Source organism: Canis lupus, chromosome 22, assembly GCF_048164855.1.
Source record: "Canis lupus baileyi chromosome 22, mCanLup2.hap1, whole genome shotgun sequence".
Lineage (NCBI taxonomy): Eukaryota > Metazoa > Chordata > Mammalia > Carnivora > Canidae > Canis > Canis lupus.
This window is the reverse complement of record NC_132859.1, coordinates 49136566-49163550: the sequence shown is the minus strand read 5'-3', so window position 1 is coordinate 49163550 and position 26985 is coordinate 49136566. Positions and strand designations below refer to the sequence as shown.

At 40.4% G+C, this 26985-nt stretch overlaps 1 protein-coding gene across 4 annotated transcripts in view; it reads left to right on the top strand.

The window, feature by feature from the left end:
- The window catches only part of UBP1 (upstream binding protein 1), a 52649-nt gene that overhangs the window by 12824 nt on the left and 12840 nt on the right, over window positions 1-26985 (top strand). For 3 of the 4 annotated variants that reach the window (XM_072793502.1, XM_072793504.1, XM_072793505.1), the window contains exons 2-9: window positions 1307-1458; window positions 10886-10962; window positions 16688-16793; window positions 17469-17575; window positions 19116-19268; window positions 19370-19480; window positions 19915-20022; window positions 25122-25225. In XM_072793502.1, the coding sequence (XP_072649603.1) occupies window positions 1307-1458; window positions 10886-10962; window positions 16688-16793; window positions 17469-17575; window positions 19116-19268; window positions 19370-19480; window positions 19915-20022; window positions 25122-25225 (918 nt within the window). The remainder of the gene's footprint in view (window positions 1-1306; window positions 1459-10885; window positions 10963-16687; window positions 16794-17468; window positions 17576-19115; window positions 19269-19369; window positions 19481-19914; window positions 20023-25121; window positions 25226-26985) is intronic. The other variant, XM_072793503.1, reaches the window with a different exon arrangement.

The following is a 26985-nucleotide window of genomic DNA, read 5'->3' as shown; positions in this document are numbered from 1 at the left end:
TATATCCAAGGAAATTAAACACATGTCTACACAAAAAATAAGCAAGTGTTCATAGCAGCATTATTTATGATAGCTAAAAAATGGAGATAACCCAGATGTCCCACAGTGGATAATCAGAATGCAATGTGTGCATACATAAGGGAATATCATTCACCTCCAAAAAGGAATAATGAAGTGCTGATACATGTTACAACAGGAGTGGACCTTGAAAACTTATTAGGTAAAAGAAGCCAGTCTCAAAAGGCCAGGTGATTCTATTTGCTTTACATGTTCAGAATAGGCAAATGCATAGAGACAAAGTAGATCACTGCCAGGACTGGGGTAGGGTCAGGGGATAGGGCTGAGGAATGATTGCTAATGGGTATGAGAGTTCTGTTTGAGGTGATGAGAATCTTCTTAGATTAGATAGTTGTGGTAACTGCACAACTTTGTTCATATACCCAAACCCATTGAATTATACACTTTAAAAGGGTGAATTTTTCTGGAATGTAAATTATATTCTCAGTTGTTTTTGTTACAAAACAAAATAAACACATCCATGTATGTTTGGGTTAACAGAGAATATAGACAATGCCCCAGAAGATCTCCCCCCACCATCCGTCCTCCCAGTCCGTGCCCCAAGTTATTCTCGGGGTTAAAAAAATAGCAGCTGTTTCTACTGCTACTGTTTGCTGCTCAGAAGAAGCCATTGTTTTAGACTAAAGCAAGAAGCTTTATGCTCTCTGCATTTGCCAGGCTTTGCAGGGCACTTTTTGTAAAGTACCATTTTAATCAAATGCTTCTTTTTGACTTTATGGTACCAATGTGACCACCTTTCAAAACAGGTAGCTATGCACTCTTGACTTGCTCTTTTTTTAAGGTATATATATATTAGATCTTTTGCTTAATCAGTAGCATGGACTTTATTAAGTATTAAATACTTCTTTATCTGCCTCATCGTAGCTGCTCCGTCCTTTTTTCCCATAGTCACACTAGAGGTATGGGTTATTAATACTATCTTTAGGGGAACTAGAAAACATTAATAGTTCTTTTATTCTCCATGATGTTTTTGAGCTTAAATTCTTATTTATTTATTATTTATTTATTTATTTATTTATTTATTTATTTATTTAATGCTTATAATCTTTACATCCAACATGGGGCTCGAACTCACAATCTCGAGTTCAAGAGTTGCACACTCCACTGACTTGAGACAGCCAGGCACCCCGAGCTTAAGTTTTAAAAGAAACTACACTTATGTGTTTTTATATGCTTTTAAATATTTTAAACTCAAAGTAAGGTCAGTGTTGATTCTTTTGCCTTTCAGCGATGTCTTGGCATTGCCCATTTTTAAGCAGGAAGATTCCAGCCTTCCATTGGATGGTGAGACTAAACACCCACCCTTTCAGTATGTGATGTGTGCTGCAACCTCGCCAGCAGTAAAATTGCATGATGAGACACTCACTTACTTGAACCAAGGTGAGTATGGCTGTATCATGTGTTTTTTTTTGTTTTTTTTTAAGATTTTATTTATTTATTCATGAGAGATAAGAGAAGCAGAGACATAGGGAGAGGGAGGAACCGGCTCCACCCCCCCCCCCCCCCCCCCCCCCGAACCAAATGTGGGACTGGATCCCGGGGCTCCGAGATCACGCCCTGAGCTGAAGGCAGATGCTCAATCACTGAGCCACCCAGGTGTCCCAGCTGTGTCATGTTTTGATGTAAGAATTGAGACGTAGCTGAAGCATTTTGGCAGCTTAGTTTACGGGTAATAATTTGAAATTAGGTTATTTTTCTTAAATTTGGCCACTTTAGTTAACAAAACTTAATAAGCATTTACTGTTGATCAACAAAGTAATAGTTTATGGAAACTGATTTGCATGAAGAGGGTCCATGGAACAAGATTTTTTTTTTCCTAAATATTTTATTTATTTGAGAGAGAGAGAAAGAGAGTGTGTGCACACATACACAAGATGAGGAAGGGGAGGAGCAGGCTCCCCACCAAGCAGGGAGCCTGATCAAGCAGGGGCTTGAGCTGAAGGCAGCCACTTGTTAGAATGAGACACCCAGGTGCTTCGGTGAAACAAGATTTCTTACAGGGTTTCTCAGACAAAATCCAAAGGAGAAGCAAGTAAGAAAGGATGTCAGTTATTTTTAGGAAGATTGGTTTTAATATGGAACTTGAGAATGAATCAAAAATCCAGTTAGCAAGGAACTTGGGTCTCAGGCTGAAGCAGGTTTGTGCTGAAAATAGACAAGCTGCATCAAGACAGTTGTGGCTAAAATAAACTGTGTTAGGTTTTGTCTACACTTTATGTCTACATATGTCTAGATTTTTTCTGTACTTTATGAGAATAGGATGTTTTGGCAATATGAAAATGAGAGCTGGCAGTGTGGAAAATAGAGATGGAGAATTTACTGTTGGAAATGAGAAGAGATTTTTTTTTTGAGGTGCTCTTAGCAGTTTGGGCATAGGCCAATGTGACTGACCAAATTAGAAATACTTTGTTACATAGCTATAAATTTGTTGGACACACATAGTGAAAGCATATTGCACCCTTATATTTTAAAATAATCTGAATTTTTATTCTTATAGTACATTCTCTCAATGTAGAAAGATTGGGAGATATGCCAAGAGGTAAAGCTGGAAATTGACTACGGTTGCATCCCCACACGATAACTAATTTTTTGTTTTAGGTGTATTTTCCTATGTGTATATCTACTTTATTTCAACAGAATTGGAATTAACATCTGTTCACTTAAGAGCGTATTGTGATTATTCTTCTGTTAAATAGATCTTTAATTCCTTGAACTTTTGGAAAGAGCTATGGATTTTAGACTTGTGATTAGTTTTCTGAAATGTGGAAGGATAACTTATTATAGCTTTTCATTTAATATATAAATTTCAAATCTAGGCAGCCCGGGTGGCTCAGCAGTTTAGCGCTTGCCTTCGGCCCAGGGCATGATCCTCGAGTCCCAGGATTGAGTTCCTCTTTGGGCTCCCTGCATGGAGCCTGCTTCTCCCTCTGCCTCTCTCTCTCTCTTTCTCTCTCTCTGTGTCTCTCATGAATAAATAAATAAAATCTTAAAAAAAAATTCAAATCTATGAGGTTTTACTTCAGGTTATTCTACCATAGCACCTATACAATACCCTAACCTTGTCAACATTGTTTGGGTAGGCGTTCTGTGTCCTATTTGAAAGAACCTGAAGTTTGTAGGCCAAGACTTGTTTTAGATTTTAAAATATCTGAAGAAACAGTGTAGGGGCATGGATATTCACTGTAGCATAATTTCTAATGACAAGGAAATAACTTGCATTTCTCTTACTTGGGGAAGTTCTGTTACATGCATACCATGGGATAAATGAATGCACACACACACACACACACACACCCTGTTTAAAGGAACGTGTTGGAGATATCTGTCCTTTGGCCTGGGGAAATACCCATAATTTATCACTGTTATTAAACTGGAAAGAGATATCTAATGTTGGTAAAAGTTGCAGTCTACCATCTGTAGTAATGATGTATTAGACTGACATTTGCTTAGTGCTTATGTATGAAATAAATATATATATATATATATATATATATATATATATATATACACACACACACACACACATACACACACTAAGTACTATACATGTGTTATATAGTTTCCACAGTAACTCTAGGAGAAGTTCAGGGGTACCTGGGAGGTTCAGTTGGTAGAACATGTGACTTTTTTTTTTTTTTCTTCTTTTTCCGAGAGAGGGAGAGAGAGAGAGAGAGAGAGAGAGAGAGAGAGCGCGAGCGAGCATGCATGCATGCAAGGTTGGGGGAGAAGGAGAGGAGGAGAGAATCCTAAGCAGGCTCCACATCTAGCACAAAGCCCTACAGGGGGCTGATCTCATGACCCTGAGATCATGACCTGAGCCAAAATCAAGAGTTGAATGCTTAACAACTGACTACACAGGTGCCCCTGAGATAAAACATGTGACTCTTGATCTTGGGGGTCATGAGTTCAGGCTTATTTAAAAAAAAAATCCATCTTACAGATTTATAAAATAGCTGACAGCAGTTGATTAACTTGCTCAGTTCATACTGAGCTTGGTCAAGCTTAGATTTGACAAAAAATTATTGATGCATATAGTAGTGTGCGCAAGTCTTAAGTGTGTAGTGCAGTGAATTTTTACGTATATTATTCCCTCGAAACTACTATGTCCAGTATTTCTAGCACGCCAGCAAGCTCCCTTGTATTCCCCTCCCAGATGATACTCGAAATTGACTGTAATTAGTAAAAGTGCAGGTGATTTTCTTGCACTTGACTCTGGTCATTGCAGTATTAATGATGAATCTTTTCATGGTTGTAGAATTGTGTTAGTTTATCTTTTAATTTCTTTGTCTTTTAAGAAAAAAGTGGAAAAGTGAACTGCAAATGTAGAAATATTTTTTAAAAATGTATGAATATTGAGGTGCCTGGGTGGCTCAGTTGGTTAAGCATCCATCCAACTCATGATTCTGGCTCATGTCTTGGTCTCAGGTTATGAGATCAGGCCCCAAGTTGGGCTCCCCACTTGGCAAGGAGTCTGCTTCTCTCTCTCCCCCATTCTACCCCTTCCCTTGCTCGGGCGTGTGTATATCCTCACTTGTGCTGCATACGTTCTCTTTCTCTAAAATAAATTGTTAGAAAAGCCTATTTGAATAACCTTTAAAAACACATTGGAGTAATTAAAAGGAATTATTTTATATACCTTTTATTTTTATTTATTTATTTTTAAAAAGATTTTATTTATTTATTCATGAGAGACAGAGAGACACAGGCAGAAGGAGAAACAGGCTCCACGCAGGGAGCCCGATGTGGGACTCAATCCCAGGACTCCAGGATCACTCCCTGAGCCAAAGGCAGATGCCTAACCGCTGAGCAACCTAGGCATCCCTTTTATATACCTTTTAAAAAGGAACTGTAAAACCTTTATTATGTGTGTGTGTGTGTGTGTGTATATATGTGTATATATATATATATATATATATATATATATATATATATAGTAAGATTTTATTTATTTATTCATGGGAGACACAGATCGAGAGAGAGGCAGAGACACAGGCAGAGGGAGAAGCAGGCTTCATTTAGGGAGCCCGATGCAGGACTCGATCCTGGGTCTCCAGGACCATGCCCTGGGCCGAAGGCAGGCGCTAAATAGCTGAGCCACCCAGGGATCCCCAAACCTTTATTATAGTACAGGAGTATCAAATATATGTATTACAATGTCATTCTTTCACAGATGTGGCTCCTAGCATTTTTCACTTTGACAAAGGTTCTGGACCCATGATTTTTCATGAATCCACTAAAATTCTTTTCAGTAAGGAGTGGTTCCATAGCTCTCTCTAGAGCCAGGCAAGATTTGGCCTGGGTGAGATGTGGGTTGAGTGTCTTTCATCCCACCTCTTTTAAGCTGCAGAAGCAAACAGATCCAGGCTCATTCAGCATGGTGTCTTCAGGTGATAGGGCTCCCTTTTCAAAGGGAACATTCTCAGGAATGCATATGCAGTTTTGATTAGAAACTAGAAACGAAAAAAAAAAAAAAAAAGAAACTAGAAACGTTTCCTGTAGTGCATAATATAAAGAGAATCGGGTTAAGTATGGAAAATAATGAGATTTGATTAATTTTATCCAGGAATTACAGCAAAACCCTATGAATATTTTTTCAGCTGGAGTGACATCATGTCATGTCAACTTCTTGTGAAGTATACCTCTGTGACACCATTTTAGTATTGATGGTTGGACTAAGTATTGACAAAATTTACTGCCTATGTTTTTAGGAATCCAATTGTCACTCACTTTTAAGGCTTATGAATCCATTTTCTTGCATTTATTCTAGCACATGAATGAACTGTAGTTCATTTTAGTTCTAGATGAACTCTTCATCTCCACCAAAGAAAATGACTTAACATGGCAGTATTGCCTTGTGTATTTAAAAAGGACACACCCTATAAGAAGGGATTAGACAGGGCTTTGGAGGTGTCATTGTCAGCATGAATTCTTACTCTTTTTTAACTTACTTGTGAGTTTATCTGCATTCATTTTAGTACATGAAGGAAAGTTGGAAATGATGGTTAATGAAAGCACAGTTACCCCATTTTATGATTATATGATAACTTTGGAGGGATTAATTATCCATGCAGTTAACTTAACTTAGATTATTGACCATACCACACTTTTTATAGATAAAGATTTAAACCCAGAGTGTTCTGATTCCACATCTAGTTTTCTTAACTACCAAATCTCTTTACTGGAGTAGTTCCCAGTGTTTTCTAAGTTTTTAGTTAATTGTCACCATTTAAAACTTGACAGTTTAAATGGAGGATTATATACATGGTTCAGACTTTGAAAGGTATGAATAAATAAAGTCTTCTTTCCTCGTCTCCCAGTTATCAATTTCTGCTTGCCTCAGGCAGCCACTGAATTAGAACCATTTATAAACACCTAAGACAATTCTAATCATGTGTTATGACAGTCTTTGTGTAAGAAAACTATTATACAGTTAATATTTTATTAAATTTATTCTAGTAAACTTGTTCACGTGATGGGTGAATTGTGTGCTTAAGTGTGGTTGTGGTGAATATGATGGTCTTGTCACTCAAGGATGAAATTTAAAAGAGAACTTAAACTTAGTGTGTCTGTAGTAAGGCCCGGTAGATGCTGTCATACATGGTTGCTGATTAAATAGCACTGCCTAGGCTATAAATACCCCTGTTGCGCATTGGATGTCCTTAAGCACATTCTTCACATATCTTTTGGTTTCTTTAAGTGTTTCACCTGGGTACAATGAGTAGTGATTTAAATGTATCCTGTGTCTTTTCTACATGTGATGGGGTATGAGGTGGAAAGGGCCATGGTGAGTAGTGGCTATCTGCGGTCTCAGGAATGGGGCTGCTTTTGAGTGGATCCCATTCCGTCACTTGCTAGCCTAGGCAAATTTCTTAATTTAATACTCCCCACATAAGGTAGTTGAGAATTAAGTTGAATTAATGTGTATAATGCACTTACAAGCCAGGCAGCACATAGAAAGTACAACATGAGCCTTGCTGCTGTTACTGTCATTTATAACTAAGTAGCTTGAATGGTTTCTGTGCTGGAAGACCAACTATTTAGACCTTGGTCGCTGTGTTAGTTTCTTGTTGCTGTTGGATAAGCAGTTTTTACAAATGGCTAGAACCCAACTTGGACTCCATACCTGTGTAACAACTCAGGAAGTTTGCAGGTTTGTTGGAAAGTATGTTGTTATAATCTTTTATTTTTTATATCATTTTTTGCACACACACAGTATAGGAAGGGGCAGAGGGAGAGGCAGAAGCAGACTCTGCACTGAGCAGGGAGCCACATGGGGGGGGGGGGGTGCTCAGTCCCAGGATCCTGAGATCGTGACCTGAGCCAAAGGCAGATGCTTAACCGACTGAGCCACCCAGACACCCCAGAGAGCCTTTTTTAAAAACAAACAAAACTTACCTTGATTTGAGAAGAATAAAAATCTAATATAGGAGCTTTAATGCTTTATAGGTGCTTTAATACAGGAGCAACAAATCCTAAGATGTGTTTGTGGAAACAGATTGAATTTTATATTGAGCACAGAAGTATCCTTGTTAGGTTGACTAGAAAACATAATACAAAGGAAGATAGGAACATTGAGATTTCGTCCTTTGTTTGATTTTTTTTCAATCCTGAGAATTTAGAGATTTTGAGAATCATAAGATAATGCTGGTGGGACGAGTTGTCGTCGTCGTCGTCCCCTTCCCCTCCCCCACCCCCAGGGGCAGGTTGCTGTACATCTCTTCCACTTCCCATCCCCCTGGCTGCACTTCTTTGAGTTACTGTCTATCCCAGAGAAGTCTCTTGACCCTCTTCTCTTTTTTCTGCACTCACTCTTTACATGATTGTGTCTTTAAGTAGCCATATCTAACAGCTGTACCTGAAAAGTCCTCTGTTAATCTCTCCAATCGACATTTTTTTCCTCTTCACTTCAGATTTGTACATCAACTTGATTATCAATTTGGATGGCTAGTAGATATCTCAGACTTAATGTATTCAGTTGTGCTCTTGATTTTCTCTCCAGGTCTACTCCTGGTGGTCTTCATTATGTTCAGGACCTTCTGTGGCCAAAATTTGGAATAACCTTCAATTCTCCCCCGCCCCCCCCCCCCTCAAATTGCACATCTGATACACCAGCAGATGCTTAGGCTCTTCCTTCAAAATAATCTCCAGTGACAATTTCTTACAGTCTCCACTCCTACTGTTGTATTTGAGTGACTGTTTCAGACTGAGGGAGTTATGCTAACCTGATAAGTGAAAATTGATTTCAGTATGATTTTAATTTGCATTTCTCTGATGGAGATTAGATGTCCTTTAATATGTTTAAGAGTTGTTGGCATTTCCTTTTGTGAACCACGCATTCGTGTCATTTGTTCATTTTATTTCTTGTAGGGATGTTGGACATTAGTTTGTGATTTTGTAGAAGTTCTTTATGGATTAGGAAGATTAGCCTTTTGTGTCTAATATGAGTTGCAGATATTCCCCCTCTTCCATTTTTCCTGTTTGTGTTGACTAGCAGGAATCCACGAGTCAAAGAATATAGTATTTAATTTTAAAAAATACTTATTCATATACTTTAAAATTTATTTTCTGAGTTTAGATCCATTGTTAAGTATGCTGCAAATTTAACTTTTTAAAAATATCTTTTGGCATAGTATTATTTAGTGATAATCTCTCTCATTTTGTTGAATGACTTAAGGACTCTTCCTTAGTAACATACTCTAAATAATGGTTTTCCTTCACCAGCTTTGGAGTGGTTTGGTTGTATTTTGTGGCCATATGACCTAGTACCGTTTGTATATTTACCGTCTGTAAACCCCACTGGAGTATGGATGGATCATAAAGATCCTCAACTTCATTTGGTGCTAGAAGCACACCTTTAATTACTTTTGATTTTCTCCATATCAAGTTATACTGTCATTTTTATTATTATTTTTATTACTTATGGCAGAAATCATTTTTGTGGTTTGGAGTACCTTCTTAACTTTTGGCAGCAGCATATTTTCCTAATTATATAGCTTGTGTGTGAATATCTGTTTGTGTTTTCTTATGGACACTAAATGAACACTGAGAGAATGTGAGTTGGGCTCATTGGTCACAAGGAAGAAGGCTCTAGGATTAAAATTTGGTCTTCGCTCACACAAAATGTGGTACACAGTGTTCATAATATCACTACTCATGGTAGCCAAGGAGAAACAATCCAGATGTCCATCAGCTGATGAATGGATGAACAAGTTGTAATATGTTTGTGCAGTGAAATAATATTTGCAACAAAAAAGGAATGAAGTATAGACATAGCTTGTAGATGCTGCAGGTTCTGTTTTAGACCACCACAGTAAATACTGCAGTAAAGTGAGTGAGTTTTTTGGTGTCCCAGTGCATATAAAAGTTACTGTGACAGCATCCTGTAGTCTGTTGTAGCATTAATGTCTAAGAAAACATGTATATACTTTAGTTAAAAAATACTTCATTGCTAAAAACTGGGTTATAATGACTGTTCACAGTTCACCTTAATAATGATGAAAAAGTTCGAAATCTTGTGAGAATCACAAAATGTGACATAGAGACACAAAGTGAGCAGATGCTTTTGGAAGAAAGGCCCCGTTAGACTCATTTGATGTGGGATTGTCACATATAAGCCTTCACTTATAAAACTCACAATATCTGCAAAGTGTGATAAAGCAGAACCCAACAAAAGGAGATCTGCCTGTGGTAATACCTGCTACAACATGGGAGAACCTTAAAAATATGTTTTAGTTAAAGAAGCCAGTTAATCACATGTTGTGTGGTTACATTTGTATCAAATGTGCGAAGTAGGCAAGTTGCTAGACAAAGAAAGTAGATTGATGAATGGTTGCCAGGGGCTGGAATGGATGAGGATGGGGAGTGATTGCTAAGGTAGAATTTTCCTTTTGGGGCCATGAAATCCTCTAAAATTGGTAGTGGTGATGGTTACACAATTCTGAATATACTAAAAACTAGTTAATCATATACTTTAAAGGGATGAGTTTTATTGTATGTAAGTTTTATCTCAATAACACTGATCAAGATTTGTTCTTGGGTTATGCATGTATGCATAATAAAAATTTAGTGTGGGGGCGCTTGGGTGGCTCAGCGGTTGAGCATCTGGCTCAGCGGTTGATGCCTTTGGCTCAGGGTATGATTCCTGAGTCCCAGGATGGAGTCCCGCGTCAGGCTCCCTGCATGGAGCCTGCTTCTCCTCCCTCTTCCTGTGTCTCTGCCTTTCTCTGTGTGTCTCTCATGTATAAATAGATAAAATCTTAAGAAAAAAAAAAAATCTCTCTCTCTAAAAAAAAAAAAAAAAAAGTGTGGGAGTATAGCAAATGAAAGTAATGCCAGAGAAACTCCTCAGTCTTCTGTGATTGTGCAAGAAGGAAAGGATGGTGGTATTTGCAGGGAAGAGAAAGATCAATCTGAATTTACTTCTCTAGTTGAGAGACAGTTGAATTTTTTCTTTCAAAGATTTTATTATTTGAGAGAGAGCATGCATGTGTGCATACATGCAAGTGGTGGGGAAGAGCAAAGGGGGAGAGTGAGAGAATCCTAAGCAGACCCTGAACTGAGCATGGAGCCCAACACAAGGCTCCATCCCATGACCCTGAGGTTGTCATGACCTGAGCCAAAATCAACAGTTAACCTGACTAACCTAATCACTTAACGTACTGAGCCAGCCACCCACGTGCCCTGGGAGACTATTGAATTTTTATGTTAAACAGAGTGATGTTAAAAAAAAAAAAAAAGCGTGATGTTCTTTATATGGATTGTTAATGATACACAATTTCTTTACCATCAAATAATTTCTTTAAAATAGGTCAGTCTTATGAAATTCGGATGCTGGATAATCGGAAAATGGGAGATATGCCTGAGATCACTGGAAAATTGGTAAAGGTAAGGATGATCCATCATAATTCCTAACAGATACTGCAATGCTTAAAAAACAGTTTTGCTGTAAAAGTTTTGGGGTTTTTTTTGCACAAGAGTTATTTACAAATTATTTAATTTCACTTTAAGAAGTAATAGCTGTATTGAAACTCCTAACTTTTATTTTTTTTAAAGATTTTATTTATTCATGAGAGACACAGAGAGAGAAAGAGAGGCAGAACACAGGCAGAGGGAGAAGTAGGCTCCTCGCAAGGAGCCTGTTGTGGGACTCAATCCCGGGAACGGGATCACACCCTGAGCCAAAGGCAGACGCTCAACTGCTGAGCCACCCAGGCATCTCTGAAACTCCTAACTTTTTGAGCTATATTTTGTTTACTTATCTGTAAAACAAATGATAGCAGTTAGTGGGTGAAGTAAATGTGAAAGCCCTTTGGAAACTAAGGTACTGTAGTTGTGGCTATGGGGGGAAAAAAACCTACCACCACAACAAAGGCTTAAGGTTTTCTTTAAAAGATATGTGGGGGGTAATGTAAGTGTTCATATGAAACTCTTCAAAACCCTTTTATTTTACCTCTTAAAATTTCTCTAAGTAAAAATCAAACTCTGTTCACTCTATTGATGTATTTGAATGAAGGCAGTCATTCCAAGTATAGAAGGTGTGGCCCACCGCTTTTAGACTATATCATCAGAACCATTTCTGCCCCCTCCAGTGTCATGCAGGGTGGGTCCTCTAGCCTCTACTTGTCACTCACCACGGTGTATTATAAATTCCATAGTATTACAAGGCAAGACTTCTAGAATAAGCTTAAGTGGAAGAAGGCAGAACTTTAGTTTGTCTAAGTGTTAGCAAGAGAAAAGCAGACATGAGTTCTCTTGATGCTTCCCTCTTCCTACAGAGAGGCATGTAGGGGCCTGGGCACTGCTGGGCCCTCAGTATGGAGAGGCATTCCATTGGAAAGACTCCCCTCTGTGGATCTGCCTTTTTAGAGGGTGAGTACAGGAAAGGCAGCCTTCACAGGGGAGTGGATACTAATATAAGGCTAACAAATTTGGTGTGTCTGGGAAAGCCAGGTGCCCAGCACCCAGAGGCCTGAGAGTCTTTGGGATGTTTTAGTGTTCCTCCTACTCCTGGGGGCAGGAAGCCTCCCAATCCTGTGAGAGGTTGAGGGAAAGATAGGGGCTTGCTCCCCACCGATTAGTGTCTTGCCAACTTGGAGTGAGCTCCCAGACTTCTCCTTCTGACTCCTGGGACTCGCATCTTACCCAGAACAGAGGGGGAGAGATTATTTGCCCATTCTCACATTTGCCATTTGTTCTTTGAGTCTGTTGTGTCTGTGCTCAATTGATGGATTTGGTCATTTCCCTGGAGGGTGAGTCAGATGATTTTATTTTTTCATTCTCTCCATTGGCATTCTGACCTGTAGTGAATACTGACTGAGCTTACCGTTTTAAAAAGCCATCATCGTTCAGAGTGAGCAGACCCTACTTGGATTCGCTGTTTCCTGCTGGGCAGATAGCTACGGTCTAGTCAAGGGCCAGACTTAACAGCTCTCATTTTCCAGTGTGTAGGAAGCTTATTGTCAGGCCATTGGGCACCCCGACACCCCTTTAGGCAGATCTGCCAATTGTGTCACACCCACTTAATGTCTAACCAATAGAGATTCCTGGGTGGTTCAGTGGTTGGGCTTCTGCCTTCCCCTCAGATCACGATCCCAGGGTCTAGGGATCGAATCCTGCATTGGGCTCCCTGCTCAGCCAGGAGCCTGCTTCTCCCTCTCCCTCTGCCTGCTGTACCCCCTGCTTGTGTGTGTGCACACGTGCGCTCGCTCTCTATCAAATAAATAAAATCCTTATATAAAGTAAAAAATAAAATTCAACCAATATACATATTTTGAAGATGTGGGTGAACCCTTCTGTTTCTGTGAAAGTTGTATTCGGTGACTGTTAGATGTGGTTTTGTTCTTTTTTAAATCAGTATAGAAGTATAGAAAAATTGTTTAAATTGTAGATTTCTCTATAAATTGGAGTAAGACATTATGTGCCCCATATTGATACCCTTAAAACTGGATCCAAAAATGTTAGAACACTACTGAGAAACTACTTCTATGCTAAAATTCAAACATAACCCAGAAGTAGAATGGTATGATGCATCCATATGTGTCTATCATGTGGTCGTTTATGATAAACTCTACATGTCTATCATTGATGCACATGAAAGTTCTCCCACCAACTTCCACAAGAATCGTCAGTTTGCCATGCTTGTTGTATCTCTTTCCGCTTGCGCTTGCTTTTTTCTTTTTTTCTCTCTCTCCCTTCCTTCCTTCTCTCCTTGCTAGACTATAGAATTTACTAACTCATAATTTTATTTTCTCTTTTAAACAGTAATTTTAACTAAGCTCATCATTTCATCATTCATAGCTGTTCAGCATTCTGAGCAAAATAAAACAAACTTTGGCATGTGGATCAAATTCCAAATTTAGGTTTCAGTCAAAGCACTAGAGAAAGTCCCTTTGGAAGCAGTGAAGATAAGCTGGCTTTTCCCTGTAAAATAGGTGGTAAATTTAGAAATAACTCATCTACTAGAGGAGACTTAATGTTTAAAATACTTTTGGTAAGCTAGCTAAAAATATCTGTCAGAGTAACTTGGAATGGTAATTCCAAGGATTAATTAAGTTGTTGCATGACTGCTTTTTAAGTTCAGCTTCCTTGGACTTAGTTCTAAATTAAAATACATTAAAAACACTTAATATACAAAATTAATGCAAGTTAAGAAATTACAGCAAAAATGAGTCTGCATCATGAGATAGTGAACTGTTGACAGTAGAGAAACCATCCACCTATAAGCACAGAGTGGATATTTTGTTGACATTAAACCAGGATTTGTCTTTGGAAACATCAGTTTCCTTAAAGAGCTCCGGATTGGAAAGGTTAATTTTTAAAAGGTCTTAAATTGGTTTTATCTTCCACTTGATAAAGCCCCTTTTCTGGTACTTGGTGGCTGTGCCAGAACACATCCAATTAAGTCTTGAGAGCTGGTCCAGGATTCAGAGCTACAGTCTGCTACAGCCAAAGACTGCAGGGTGAATTTCTTAAAAATTACATCCTTTTTTACCAAGAAGATCCCCAAAATATTCCATAGCAGTCTGTTACCTAATTCCTGGCCCCATGATCTTTGACTCTGCTACTGTGGGGGAGTCTGGGGAGCAAATGCTGGAGTGTCAGCGATGCTTTGGAACTCGCTGAACATGCTTACTGTACTCAGTGAGGTGCTTATTCTATTCGTCATATTGGTAGGGCCCTTTAGCTGTTGCTGGTTGTTTAGGTGTCTGAGTTAATGACTTTTTTTTTTCTCTTCAAATTGCATTTAAGAAGATTTCTTATATATATTGCCACTTCTTAAGTATGGTTCTCCTTTCATATTCCTTACTGTACTATCTTAGTCTGATCTAGAACGGGGTTTAGTAAAGCTCTCAAATGATACCCACATTCTCATACTGTTTCCATCTGAACTTGTGGATTCAGTCTGGGTCTTACTAAATATGGAAGAATCAAAATCATGACATTTCAGTGCTGCACTTTATTCTGAGTTCAGTGTGTTGGTGAGTGTGACCCAGGGGCCACTGCCAGCCTGTGTACCTTCCCTGTGAGGTTTTTGCTGCCAGTGGGTGGCAGCATGACATGGGTGTTGGTGGACTGCCTGGGCAGGCCCTGTACACGTGGGTGCAGGTGGGGGAAGGCAGATAGACATGAATCAGAGCAGCAACTGTGCCTCTGTAGATTTCTACTTTGGTCCTGATGACTGACTTGGCCTCTCTTTAAACTGCAGTTGACCCTTGAACAACACAGGTTTGAATGATATGGTTCCATTTACAGGCAGATTTTTTTCAATAAATAAGGTATAGTACTGTAAATGTATTTTATGATTTTCTTAGTAACCATTTCCTTTTCTCTAGCTTTATTGTAAGAATATGGCATATAATATATAACATACTAAATATATGTTCTTCAATTGTTGATGTTATCACTAAAGTATCTAGTCAACAGTAAGCTGTTAAGTAGTTAAGTTTTGGGGGGATCAAAAGTTATACATGGATTTTTGACTGTGTGGGAATTCAACACTCCTAATCTCCATCCTGTCAAGGGTCAACTATATTTCAAATTAAGATATAGCTAATTTTAAATAGTTTGCTTCAAAATACTTATCTACTATGTTTTGGACAGTACTTGGTGGATAGGGAAGGCAGGCACACTAAAATAGTATTTGTATGTATTGCTAACAAATTATTTCCTATTTATACCAGAGCATCTGTTAGAAATACGATTATCTTATTGCATCATGAGAAAGTTATCTATATAAATGTGTCACAATCATGAATTAGTGCAAACGTGGTATCTGAAGGCATTTGGATGACCTGTTTTCCTGTTCCTGGAATGGAACAATAGTTGGCACCCCAAACCTGTGGGAGGCGAAAGAGGGATGGGTGGAGAACAGAGAGCTGGCCTAGAGTTTGTGGAGTAAAGTCTTCCCTGGGAACAAACCATCCTGTTTGGATAAAGTTTACCTGTGAGGTTTTTTTTTTTTTTTTCCTTTCCCTTGCTTACCTCAGATAACCTCTTGCAAGTGAAATTGTAGAGATGACTTTTGCATATATATGTTCTTCTTCTTCTTCTTTTTTTTTTTTTTTTTCAGATTCCCCTACCTGTTCCTTGACAATCCTTTTGTTTTTTCATTTCATTAAAATATAGTTAACATGCCATGTTATTGGTTTCAGGTACAATATAATGATTCAGCATTTCTATATATTAGTACTCATCCTTGACTATCTTTAAAGAAGTTCAGTTATCAACTTTTATTTTATTTATTTTATTTTATTTTATTGATTGATTTTATTTTATTTTTATAAAGATTTTATTTATTCAGGAGAGACACACAGAGAGAGGTAGAGACACAGGCAGAGGGAGAAGCAGGCTCCACACAAGGGAGCCCGATGTAGGACTTGATCCCAGGTCTCCAGGATCACACCCTGGGCTGCAGGCGGCACCAAACTGCTGCACCACCAGGGCTGCCCTCAACTATTATTTTAAATGAACAGTTTTACCATTGTACCTTGGTTTCTTTGTTTCTGTTTATACTGCCCTTTCATTTTAGTAATTCCTGTGTGCATCTGATGTTTTCTTCATAGAAATGGAGTTCTTGCTCACTGATTTTATGGGCATGTACCTTAACTTTGAATTGCACTATCAGATTTTAAATAGAAATTTTCCCTAAGTAACCATTTTATTTGCACCTTTTATTTCCAAGTTACAAATCTTGCACCAAATAATTATACTCATAATCCAGATATTATTCCAAGAAAGCAGTTCACTTAGAAAGTGTTTAAAGGGGGATCCCTGGGTGGCTCAGTGGTTTAGCACCTGCCTTTGGCCCAGGGAATGATCCTGGAGTCCCGGGATCGAGTCCCATGTCAGGCTCCAGGCATGGAGCCTGCTTCTCCCTCTGCCTGTGTCTCTGCCTCTCTCTCTCTCTCTCTCTTTCTGTGTGTGTGTCTATCATGAATAAATAAATTTAAAAAAAAAAATAATAGAAAGTTGTTTAAAGCAGGTTTTTTTTTTTGTTTTTTGTTTTTTTGGTATGCTCCTCTGTTAGAGGTTAATACATAACAAGTGAAAATGCTTCTGCATGTTAGCTGGAACAGTTTAAAAGTACTCATTTTCCCTACTTGTTCCATAGAGCATCATAAGAGTTGTATTCCATGACAGACGGCTACAATATACGGAGCATCAGCAGCTTGAAGGCTGGAAGTGGAATCGTCCAGGAGACAGACTTCTTGATTTAGGTACGAGTGGCTGTCAAAAGAGAGATGAAGGCAGTTGTTTAGGTGTGCCTGGTGGGTAGGGAAGGCGCCATGTATACCTGCACCATGTATAATTGGGTGGAGAGAGTTTTGATGTTAGCAGATCCTGTGTGCCTTGAGTTGTTCTATGGTTTAGAAATGAAGTGGGCTTTTAGTGCTAAAAGAACCTAAACCAAGAATTTGGGGTTTAAAATCATTTATTTAATTCTCAGTTGGCTCCATCCATCATATGTTGAATAAAATGAGATAGAAACCATGGTGAAAGGGATGCCTGGGTGGCTCGTGGTTGAGCATCTGCCTTTGGCGCAGGGTGTGATCTCAGGGTCCTGGGATCAAGTCTCGCATCAGGCTCCCCTCAAGGAGCCTGCTGCTCCCTCTGCCTGTGTCTCTGCTTCTCTCTCTGTGCGTCTCTCATGAATAAATAAATAAAATCTTAAAGAAAAGAAAAGAAACCACCAGCCATCCTGGGAGAAAGTCTGATAGGCATTAGGTGGGTTTCAGTGTTAGCACCTATTGAGCCGTTGACAGGGAAAGCATTGAAGGGAAAGGTTCTGTGTAGAGCTGTAATAGCTTCATTTGAACATAATTATAGTAAGTTGTAAGCTTTTTAGTTACCCGTAGTGAATGAGTTTCTATGTAACTTTTTTTAAAATACAGATATCCCAATGTCTGTGGGAATAATTGACACAAGGACTAATCCAAGCCAGTTAAATGCGGTTGAATTTCTGTGGGACCCTGCAAAGCGCACGTCTGCTTTCATTCAGGTTTGGAGTTTTTATGTTATTAGAAGCATGCTAGCTGAGGCATTTAGAAGGCCATAGATGAGATTGAATTCTTGACACATGAATGTATCTTCTTTAAGTGCTTGTTTGTAAGCTCTTTTGTAATGTTTTCTATTTTACACACTTTTAAACTTACATATGTATATGCTGTTAAATTGGACTTAATCTACTGACTCATTTGTAGAATATATATATATATATATATATATATATATATATACACATATATAAAGACAGTCTGGCATGTAAAGCATTATTCAAATGTTACTTTTACCATTGATAGTGACAGTAATCAAAACTTTTATTGTTCATAAGATACATTTCTCTTGAACTTAAAAGCTGCTGTTTAAAATAGAATGGGAGTGGGGTACCTGGCTGGCTCAGTCTGTAGGATGTACGAATCTGATCTCTGGGTCGTAAGTTCAAACTCCACATTGGGTGTAGAGTTTACTTAAAAAAATAGAATAAAAGGGTGGGATTGAGAAAAGTGTACAGTTTCAAGATTTTCTCTCTAGTATAATTTAAAGACATTCTAATATTGAAAATTTCAAGCCCCACAAAAGTAAAAGAATAATAATGATGAATCCTCAGGGTACCCATCATCTGGCTTCAGCAGTTAGTAGTAGTTTCCCTTGTTTTAGTTATTGATGGAATACTTTAAAGCGACTCCCAGGCATTTAATTTCACCTATAAATACTCAGTTTGTATCTCTAAGAGATGAATTTTTAAAAAAAAACAATGTATGTAAAATGCAATCAGTAGTAGTTTTTATACCTTGTATACGAAAAGGTAATCTTTATGTAGAAAGGGAAATTGCTTAATTGTTAATCAGCATAAGTCTGATTTGTGTGAACTGTAAAGAATATTTGTTTTTTTAAGTATCTGTAGTATTTTGTGTTTCTTGTGGTTTACCAAATACTACCAATAATCACTAGGGCATGGTACACATTAGTTGACATCATGCTGGGATTGGGAGAGGGGCAGAAGTGGTGGGAAATGAGCGTTGTCCTCAGTGAACTTTGAAGGTTGACAGAAGAGTTTGGATTGATCCAAGCAGGGTGAATTGTGGCCCTGCTCCAGGCGGTCTCACAGCTGGTGTGTGTAGACACAGCAGTAAGCTGCTGGGCTGGCTAGAGTCCAGGTGGTGACAGAAGAGGGCAGACAACAGAAGCTCTCAGCAGTGAGGTGTTGGATGCTGTGGACTGAGCCAGGGAGTCCGGATCTGAGAGCATCATTCAGTCCGGAGTGGAGGTTAGGAGATGTACCTATGATCCAAACAAGTCCTGCATTAGACGAGGAGAGGCACTGGACTGGGGGAGAGCTCATTGCTAGAATGGTCAGAAAGGCCCAGTTGGATTTGTGAAAGCCGTACGGAAAAAATTCATGTCAGCCATCTGGCTAATATGCAGGAGTTTGAAAGGATCTTGAATTTATGGCAGTGGCAGGACATCTGAGAAGGAGCAAAGTAGGAGACTCAGCGGACGGTCCGTTGGGTCCCCTTTCAGCTTGAGTTGTTTTTCAGGTACACTGCATCAGCACAGAGTTTACCCCAAGGAAGCATGGTGGTGAGAAGGGAGTGCCTTTCAGGATTCAAGTTGATACCTTTAAGCAGAATGAAAATGGAGAATACACGGATCATCTACACTCAGCTAGCTGCCAAATCAAAGTGTTTAAGGTGAGCCATAGAAACAAGGCTTTTAGTTACTGAAGCCCAGTTTTGCTTGGAAGTTGTCCATCTTCAGCCCAGTGGATGAAATCATCTGCTTTGTTTTCAAGCCTAAAGGTGCGGATAGGAAACAAAAAACCGACCGAGAGAAGATGGAGAAGAGAACGGCTCACGAGAAGGAAAAGTATCAGCCGTCCTATGACACCACCATCCTTACAGAGGTAGCGCACAGTAGCGTTTGGTATCCGAGGAGGAGAGCGGTTTGCATATCAGCACTCTCTAAGGAGGAGTTGCGCTGTAGCGGGGTCGGGAAGGTGGGGTGGTAGAATGTTCTTGGTGAAATTTGTGGGGAAAGGATTTTACTTAAATTTGGGGGTTTTAATAGATTAAGTTTCCTGGGTGGGGTTGAATGAAGATGCTGAAATCCCAATCAGGTCTCAGAAACAGACCTTCAAAACCTTGAAGTTGGCGAGAGATGAAGTCGGGACCTAGAATGTCTGACTTTTTTTCACTGCTGGGGTTTTGCATTTTCTTTAACTTTGAATCCTGCTAGTCATACGTTTGTTTAATTGGACTGCAGAGACATAAAACAGGGTATTAGATCTTTCTTTGTATAATGAAAAGACATTGATCCCAATCTTTGGTGTTTGTCCAGATGAGGCTTGAGCCTATAATTGAAGATGCAGTTGAACATGAGCAGAAAAAGTCCAGCAAGCGGACTTTGCCAGCAGACTACGGTGATTCTCTGGCAAAGCGAGGCAGTGTAAGGGACTTCTGCTTCTCTTTTCATTGTGCAAGAAACCTTGTGCAGTGTTAGATATAGGATCGACTTCCACAGAAAAGTAAAGCCAAATTTGTTTTTGATGTCCTTGTCTTGATTTAATTTGCTTTTGTTTAGACTTCCTGCTTTCTGTTTGTTCCTCACTGAGGAAAATTTCCTAAATCTAACACTTTAAAACAAAGTTGACCATATTGGGTGGTTTTGGAGGGATAAACGACACCCAGAAATGTGTTCCCTCCCCGTCTCCTTCCCCTTCTCCCTCCCTTCCTCTCTTTCCTTGGCACACACACTTCCTTCAAGAGCACTGAAATTAATAAAAATACTTTCTTTAGTAAAATAGTTATCATTTTTGTGTAATTAAAGAAAAGTTTTGCTTTCTCATGTGTATAACTGATTAAGAAAATTTCATGGATATTTAGAGAAATGATGGCAGCGAGCTTGACATTAACATTCAATACTTTGTGTCACAATTCCCTGCATGTAGTATAAGAGTGTGTGTCTGTGCTTTTAAAAGCCTGTTTGGCAGCACTGGTAGAAACCTTCGCATCAGTGTTTCCTCTTGGTTCCTGCAGTATGATCTAACGCTTCAGGCCAGTCTAGCGCACCTCACTACCCTCAGACCTGGTCCTCCGAACATGCAGTCAAGGGTTTTGGCTTCGTCAGCTTCAGTGCAGCAGATCCTTATTTTATGACCCAGTTCTTCATTGAACAGTCTAGGAAGGTTTATTCTGTCCTTTAATCTTAGATCACCATGTCCCCACAATAAATGTAAACACAGAGCATTCTATAATTTTTTAAATTATTTAAATTTATTTTAAACCATCATCATATATATCAATGGCCACTCTCTCCATCATGGCAGTGCTTATGCTATCAAGGTGCCAGACAGGGGATTTTCACTCTTACACATCTGTGTGATTCTCTGGAGGTTCTGCAAGTCACCGGCACTATCACAGGAACCTCCTTTCCAAATCAAAGCACTGCATGAAAATAGGCAAGAACCATGCACATTTAGTCATCTGGATGGATGGGCAGCACACAGGATGCATTTTCTTTAACTGAGCTCTCTGGTTGTGTGGAACAACTGCTCCTTCCCGGGAATGCCCCCTCCAGTTTTATGTTTTTAATCTTCTCGTTTCCCAGCTGAAGACTCACAAATGGCTCTTGGTAAACTTTTCTGGGAGATCCTGGTAACTCAAATCAGTTTTCCTCTCTTGTTAGAAACTATTTAATTAAAAGGAATGGGTTCTGATAATTCATAAATTAAAGAAATCTGTTATAATCCAGAGCTTATCTGGAGATGGTAGAATTGTTGGTAAATCATTAATGATTCTTAACTCAAGCCTAAAGTATGCAAAACGTCAGCAGTTCACTGGCCTGGGATTTCACATCTTCCTGGAGCGTGTTGCTTACTGCCCTGGGCTGTGTTTGGTTTGGTAAGATACTTCTAGGGGGTGGTTAAAGCTCCTTTTTGAAACCTGTCTGAAAACAAGGTACAGATTAATACCTTAAAAAAGTCCATAGCATTTCCTCTATTTCTGTAAGTGTCTACAAAGAAAGGCCAGCGTTGCTCACAGCTCTTGGATAGTGACAGTGGCTTTCTTTAGGATGGGAGGTGAGGTTCACCTGTTAAAAGGTGCTATGAAATGGTCCCAACTGCATGGAGGCCCTGCTGTTGGTTCCGAAGAGCTGCTACCTGACAAACCCCTTAAGGCATCTGCCAGCCTCTGTCTCCGAGCTGTATTTTACTGGCTCACAAGGGGGCCGCTATTGTCTACGGTCTAGGGTGGGTTGGCATTTTCCAATCTTAAGGGGGAGGGATTTTGTTTACATGCAGCAGAACGGTGCCCACAAAAGTCCAAGCCAGCTGTTGCTGGAGCCATCACAAATTACAGACTCAGCACAGTGTAGCATTGCTCACATTGAAGACAGGGAGGCTGGGAGGCATGACAGAGTAGTAGAAACATTGTGAAAGTCTTCTTCAATCTGTCCTTGCCCTCCTGGGTGGAGACTGGAAGAGGAACCTGTGAGACATGGGTAGGGAGGCCATTTTAGAACCTGCCACCCATTATTCCCTAGGAGCTGAGGCCTCCCAGGAGGACCAGTTTGGTGTTCAGTGAGTAGGGCCTCCTATTTATTGGACAAGTTTTAGATGTCAGATGTTAGCAGCTGTGCTTTTCTACTGTTAAAGGAATCTCGATGTGTGCAAGTGAAATAGGTGTGTATATGGAGGTTCTGTACATTTGGTGGCTCTGCCATATTACTGTGCCGTGTTAACTTGAAGCCTTTTGATGGCTTCGTTTCCTCAGATAGCTGGTAGTGTTAACAGAGCAGATGTGGAGGGGGCCTGATGTTATAAGGTTTACCTCACTCAGATGTGCAAGTTAGGCTGCGTTGTAGTATTTTGTTTCCGGGGGGGGGGGTGGTGTAGTAAGGAAATAATCTTCCAGCCAGTGGAGATGATGATGAACATGTGACACCCAGAAAGCTATTAGATCTACCAGTTGGGTTCCTCAGACCGCACAAGCCAAGGAGGTACTGTTTTGTAAGATGAAGAGAGAAACAAGGCCCTAGTTTAAAAGGAGGAAGTACAACTGAAAGATCCTTTCTAGTGAAATTGGTATGTGTGCAGTGAGTTCACCAGTGCTATCCAGCTAGAGTAGATTGCTCTTTAAGAAAGTTGGTAGTTGAAACAACTCTGTAGTCACTTTTCCCATTTTTAAGGGGGCACATAATGGGTGGTTGTAAAGAATGGGAAGAGCTTGGGATTTCTATTTTATTTTCCTTCTGTCCATACTTCTGTTGGATGTCAGACATGTTGTAAGCACCTGTAACCATCGAGGAGACTAGTTTCTGCCCTCACAGTGCTTCACAGTTTCTTAGCTCGTTCACACTGGGGTCTAGACCCTTCTATACTCAAAATAATTTTGAAAAAGTATATACTCCCTTACATATTTTGAGGTTGACATGAAACTTTTCATCATGAATGTAAACAGTTGCAAAGAAGACCATTTTCTTTTCTTTTTTTTTTTTTAAAGATTTTTTAAATTTATTTATTCATGAGAGACACAGAGAGAGAGAGGCAGACACACAGGCAGAGGGAGAAGCAGGCTCCATGCGGGGAGCCCGATGTGGGACTCGATCCCGGGACTCCAGGATCACGCCCTGGGCTGAAGGCAGGTGCTAAACCGCTGAGCCACCCAGGGATCCCCAAGAAGACCATTTTCTTTTCCACTGCCTATAAATAATTTCATCCCAGTATGACATACTTTTATGCCAAAAAAAAAAACTTAAAAAAAAAAAGATTTATTTATTTATTTATTTATTTATTTATTTGAGAGATAATGCATGGGCAAGCAAGTGGGGGAAGGGGTGGGAGGGTAGAGGGAGAGAGGGGAGGGAAAGAAGCAGACTGCTGAGTGCAGAGCCCAGCATGGGGTTCAATCTCACAACCCTGAAATCATGACCTGAGGCGAAATCAAAAGTCAGATGCAAAACTAACTGAGCCACCCAGGTGCCCCTGCTTGAAAATCTTTAAATGATCACCCTAGTTACTTCTTTATGACAAACTTACAGAAATTGAAATTTAAAATTTCCTCTGACCATAAGGCTCATAAGTCAGTTGAGATTTTTTTTTTTTTTTTTTTTTAAAGTAAACTCTATAATCAACATGGGGCTTAAACTCATCCCAAGATCAAGATCAAGCATCACATGCTCTGCTGACTGAGCCAGCCAGGCAGGTGTCCCAATAAATTGAAAACTACTTATTGTGGTACCAGTTTATCAAAACAGCAAATCATATACATTTTGACAAATAGTTGTTAAAAGTAGAAATGTTATTGGAAATGTATCAAGAATGAGGGTAGTAGTATGCACTCAAATTCTAGATGTTTTTGTAGGTAAGAGAAACTTGTTTAGATGTGCTTATTTTTCGTTGAGCAGTGTCATTCAGGTCTTGGAATTCCTTTTGAGTCATCTGCACAAGATCCCAGTGACCTATTTTTGTATGAACTGGTAGATCATTTCAGTCTGTCAGCTGACAGCAGGTCTCCTGAAGTTTTTGAAGGCAGGAAGTTTGAAGACACACAGAAATGTTTGGAGGTCATATATATTTTTGTTTATCCTAGTATCTTTGAACGGTCTTTTGCGTGGTTTGGGGAGTCTTCTCTCCCCTGTCCCTGGTGAGGTATGACAACTTTTTTGTATAAAATGGGAGAAGAGTGATTTCTGAAGGGTGCCTTGGAACTGGGGCCATCCTCACAGACTCACTCTAGATGGAACGTGAGGGAGGTGGACTCACACTGTGTGTAGCTCAGGTTGAAAGGCTTGTACGTGGTTGCCCTGGCCTGCTCAGCCCGCTCAGCATGCTTTTGACTCTAGCTTCTTCACGTCTCCTGATGATAATAGTCAATGCGTCTTTGTATCTTTGTTCTACATTTGGTCGAAATGGTACCTGAAGTTAAAAACACCCTAGCTCACCATGCCCTTTGAGAAACTGTAAATAATAAACCTGTGCAGATGGGTGGAAAGACATGAGCAGCACGATACATGTTGTTGTATGTTGATACCAGGCCTGCCTCACTTTGCTTAGGGATTATTAATTTTAGAGGAATCGACGAATCAGTTGGGTACTGGTGAGGCTGCTCCTTGGGTGAGAGGACAAAGGCGAGCTAATGGGACAGAGCCCCCATCCTGGTCACTGTTGGTCTCATGTCACCTGTGAACCCATTCCTGCCTCTGCTGTTCTAAACCTTGATAGGTGCCTGCTACAGAACTCATAAAGAGGAGAGTGAAAGTTCTTGAAAGCCAGTGGTGCAGACGTGTACATTAAAAATGCCTGCATACATTTTTGCTGTTCTTATCACTTCAGGTCTCCCTGAGGCTAATCAGTGTGTAGATGCAGGTGGCAGGTAAAGGCGCACAGAAGTAAATTTGCTATGTTTCTGTGAGGTTGCTTGATTGTCAGGTGTCTTGTGTTTGATAACCTCACATTTGGCCAGACTAGAGAGTGACTTAGAAAAATATTTCTTCTATACACTTCTAAAACCATCTCATTAATTTGTTTTTGTTTCTGCCCTCAGTGTTCTCCATGGCCCGATACCCCCACAGCCTACGTGAATAGCAGCCCTTCCACAGCGCCCGCCTTCACGTCCCCACAGCAGGGCACTTGCAGCGTCCCCGACAGGTACCGCTTCGTGCTGCCGCTCCCCCAGGCCTGGCCATGCCAGGCTCCTATGCTGTTCTTGTGCTCAGCTTCCAGCATCTCCTTTGCTGAGGTTTCCAGTCATGGGAGCTAGCCTCCTCAGTGTGAAAGGAGAAGACTTTTCTTTGCCCGCCAGCCATTTTGCTCTTAGCCCTTTGTGCCTCACACATTCACAGCTGTGGAAATTGTAGAAAAGGAGGTGTTTTTAAGATATATCCTTTGTGAGAGAAAACATGAGTGGAGTCTGTGGGTGGAAAAGGGCAGTGAGTTGTACAGTGCACTGTGATGTGGATGTGTTCAGGTTGTTTGATATGGTGCATACGTCGAACGCGAGAGCCGTTTTCTGCCCCACAACCCCCACAACACATGATTGATTGATTTAGGTAAGTCTTTAAATTTAAAGGAAAGGCTTTCAGTTTCTGAAAGTGCTGTGGTTTGAGAAATGGTGATGGTGGACTTGTTCTCTTTTGTTCTGCGGCTCTGATTGGCATCTGTGTAGCCCAGGGGCTCCGGGTGGGGGCCGGGGTCCTGTGGGGGCCGCGCGGTGCCGGGAGCGGGGGCCTTCCTGGGGCTTTTCTGAACGGCCCAAGCAGGTCACCTCAGAAGTTCCCTGCAGTCAGGAAGTTTCCAGCTGGGAAGGAAGGCTTCTCTTTCTTACACTTAGCATCCTGTCTTGGTCAGCCCTGGCGGCTGTGACTGGAGCTGTAGAGCAACAGAAACTTGCTTCTTGCTGTTGTGGAACTGGACATGTGAGGTCAGGGTAGGTTCTGGTGAGGGCCCCCTGGGTTGCAGATGCCTCCTGGGTCCTCACACGGTGGAGTGGACACCCCACCTCCCAGCGGCCCCGCCTCAGTCACGCTGTCAGGTCAGGGGGGACAAGGTTGGTCAGCATGCGCATTTGGAGGGCACACAGGAATTCAGTCTGTAACAGTCTGATAAGAAAAACAAAAACCTGCTTTTCCCTGTGGAGATGAAGAGATGGTAGGCAGTTCATCTGGTAGATGTTGGTACTTTACGAGGAGGAGCAGGTGCTTGGACTCTGGTCCGGGAGACCAGGCCCTGGCACGTGCCCTCTGGGGGCGCCACTAGTCTCACAGCACAGGCTGGGATGTCTCAGGCGACGCTTATGACCCCAGAAGCGGGCTGTGGGCCCGCACTGTCTGGGAGCTGTGCTCCACGAGTGACACACACCCTCCTGTCCCAGAGGGTCAGGAAGGACAATCACTGGTCAGATCATAACTTAAGTCATTGAAGTACAGGTGCTAAGAAAGGAGTCTGAGCCCAGGACCAGGAAGTGCCATGCTCCCCCATGGAGTTACCTTAAAAACTCAAGGGGGGTGGCACCCTTTGTTCCTTTTGTTGCCCTGGATTTCCCCCTCTTTTATCATGGGTACATGTATTATTTAAAGGGATCTCACTTTCCATTTTTACTTAGGACCCTTTGTTAGAGCTCCTTATTTTCTTTCTTTCTTTCTTTTTTTTAAGAGCTCCTTATTTTCTTAAAGTGTGTGTGTATGTGGCAATTTACTGTTAACTGTTTATCCTGATTCTTGTATTTTTCCTTACTAAAATGAATGAGTATCCTTCATTTTCCTGGCACCCCTGGAGATAATTGGAATTCTTTTTTAATTGCAATTAAAACTTGCAATTCTTACTATACCTGCTGGAGAAGGAGGAGTCACAAATCAAACAGTCATTTTCTTTGTCCTCACTCCCTGACCAGGGGTGCCAGCATTCTTAAA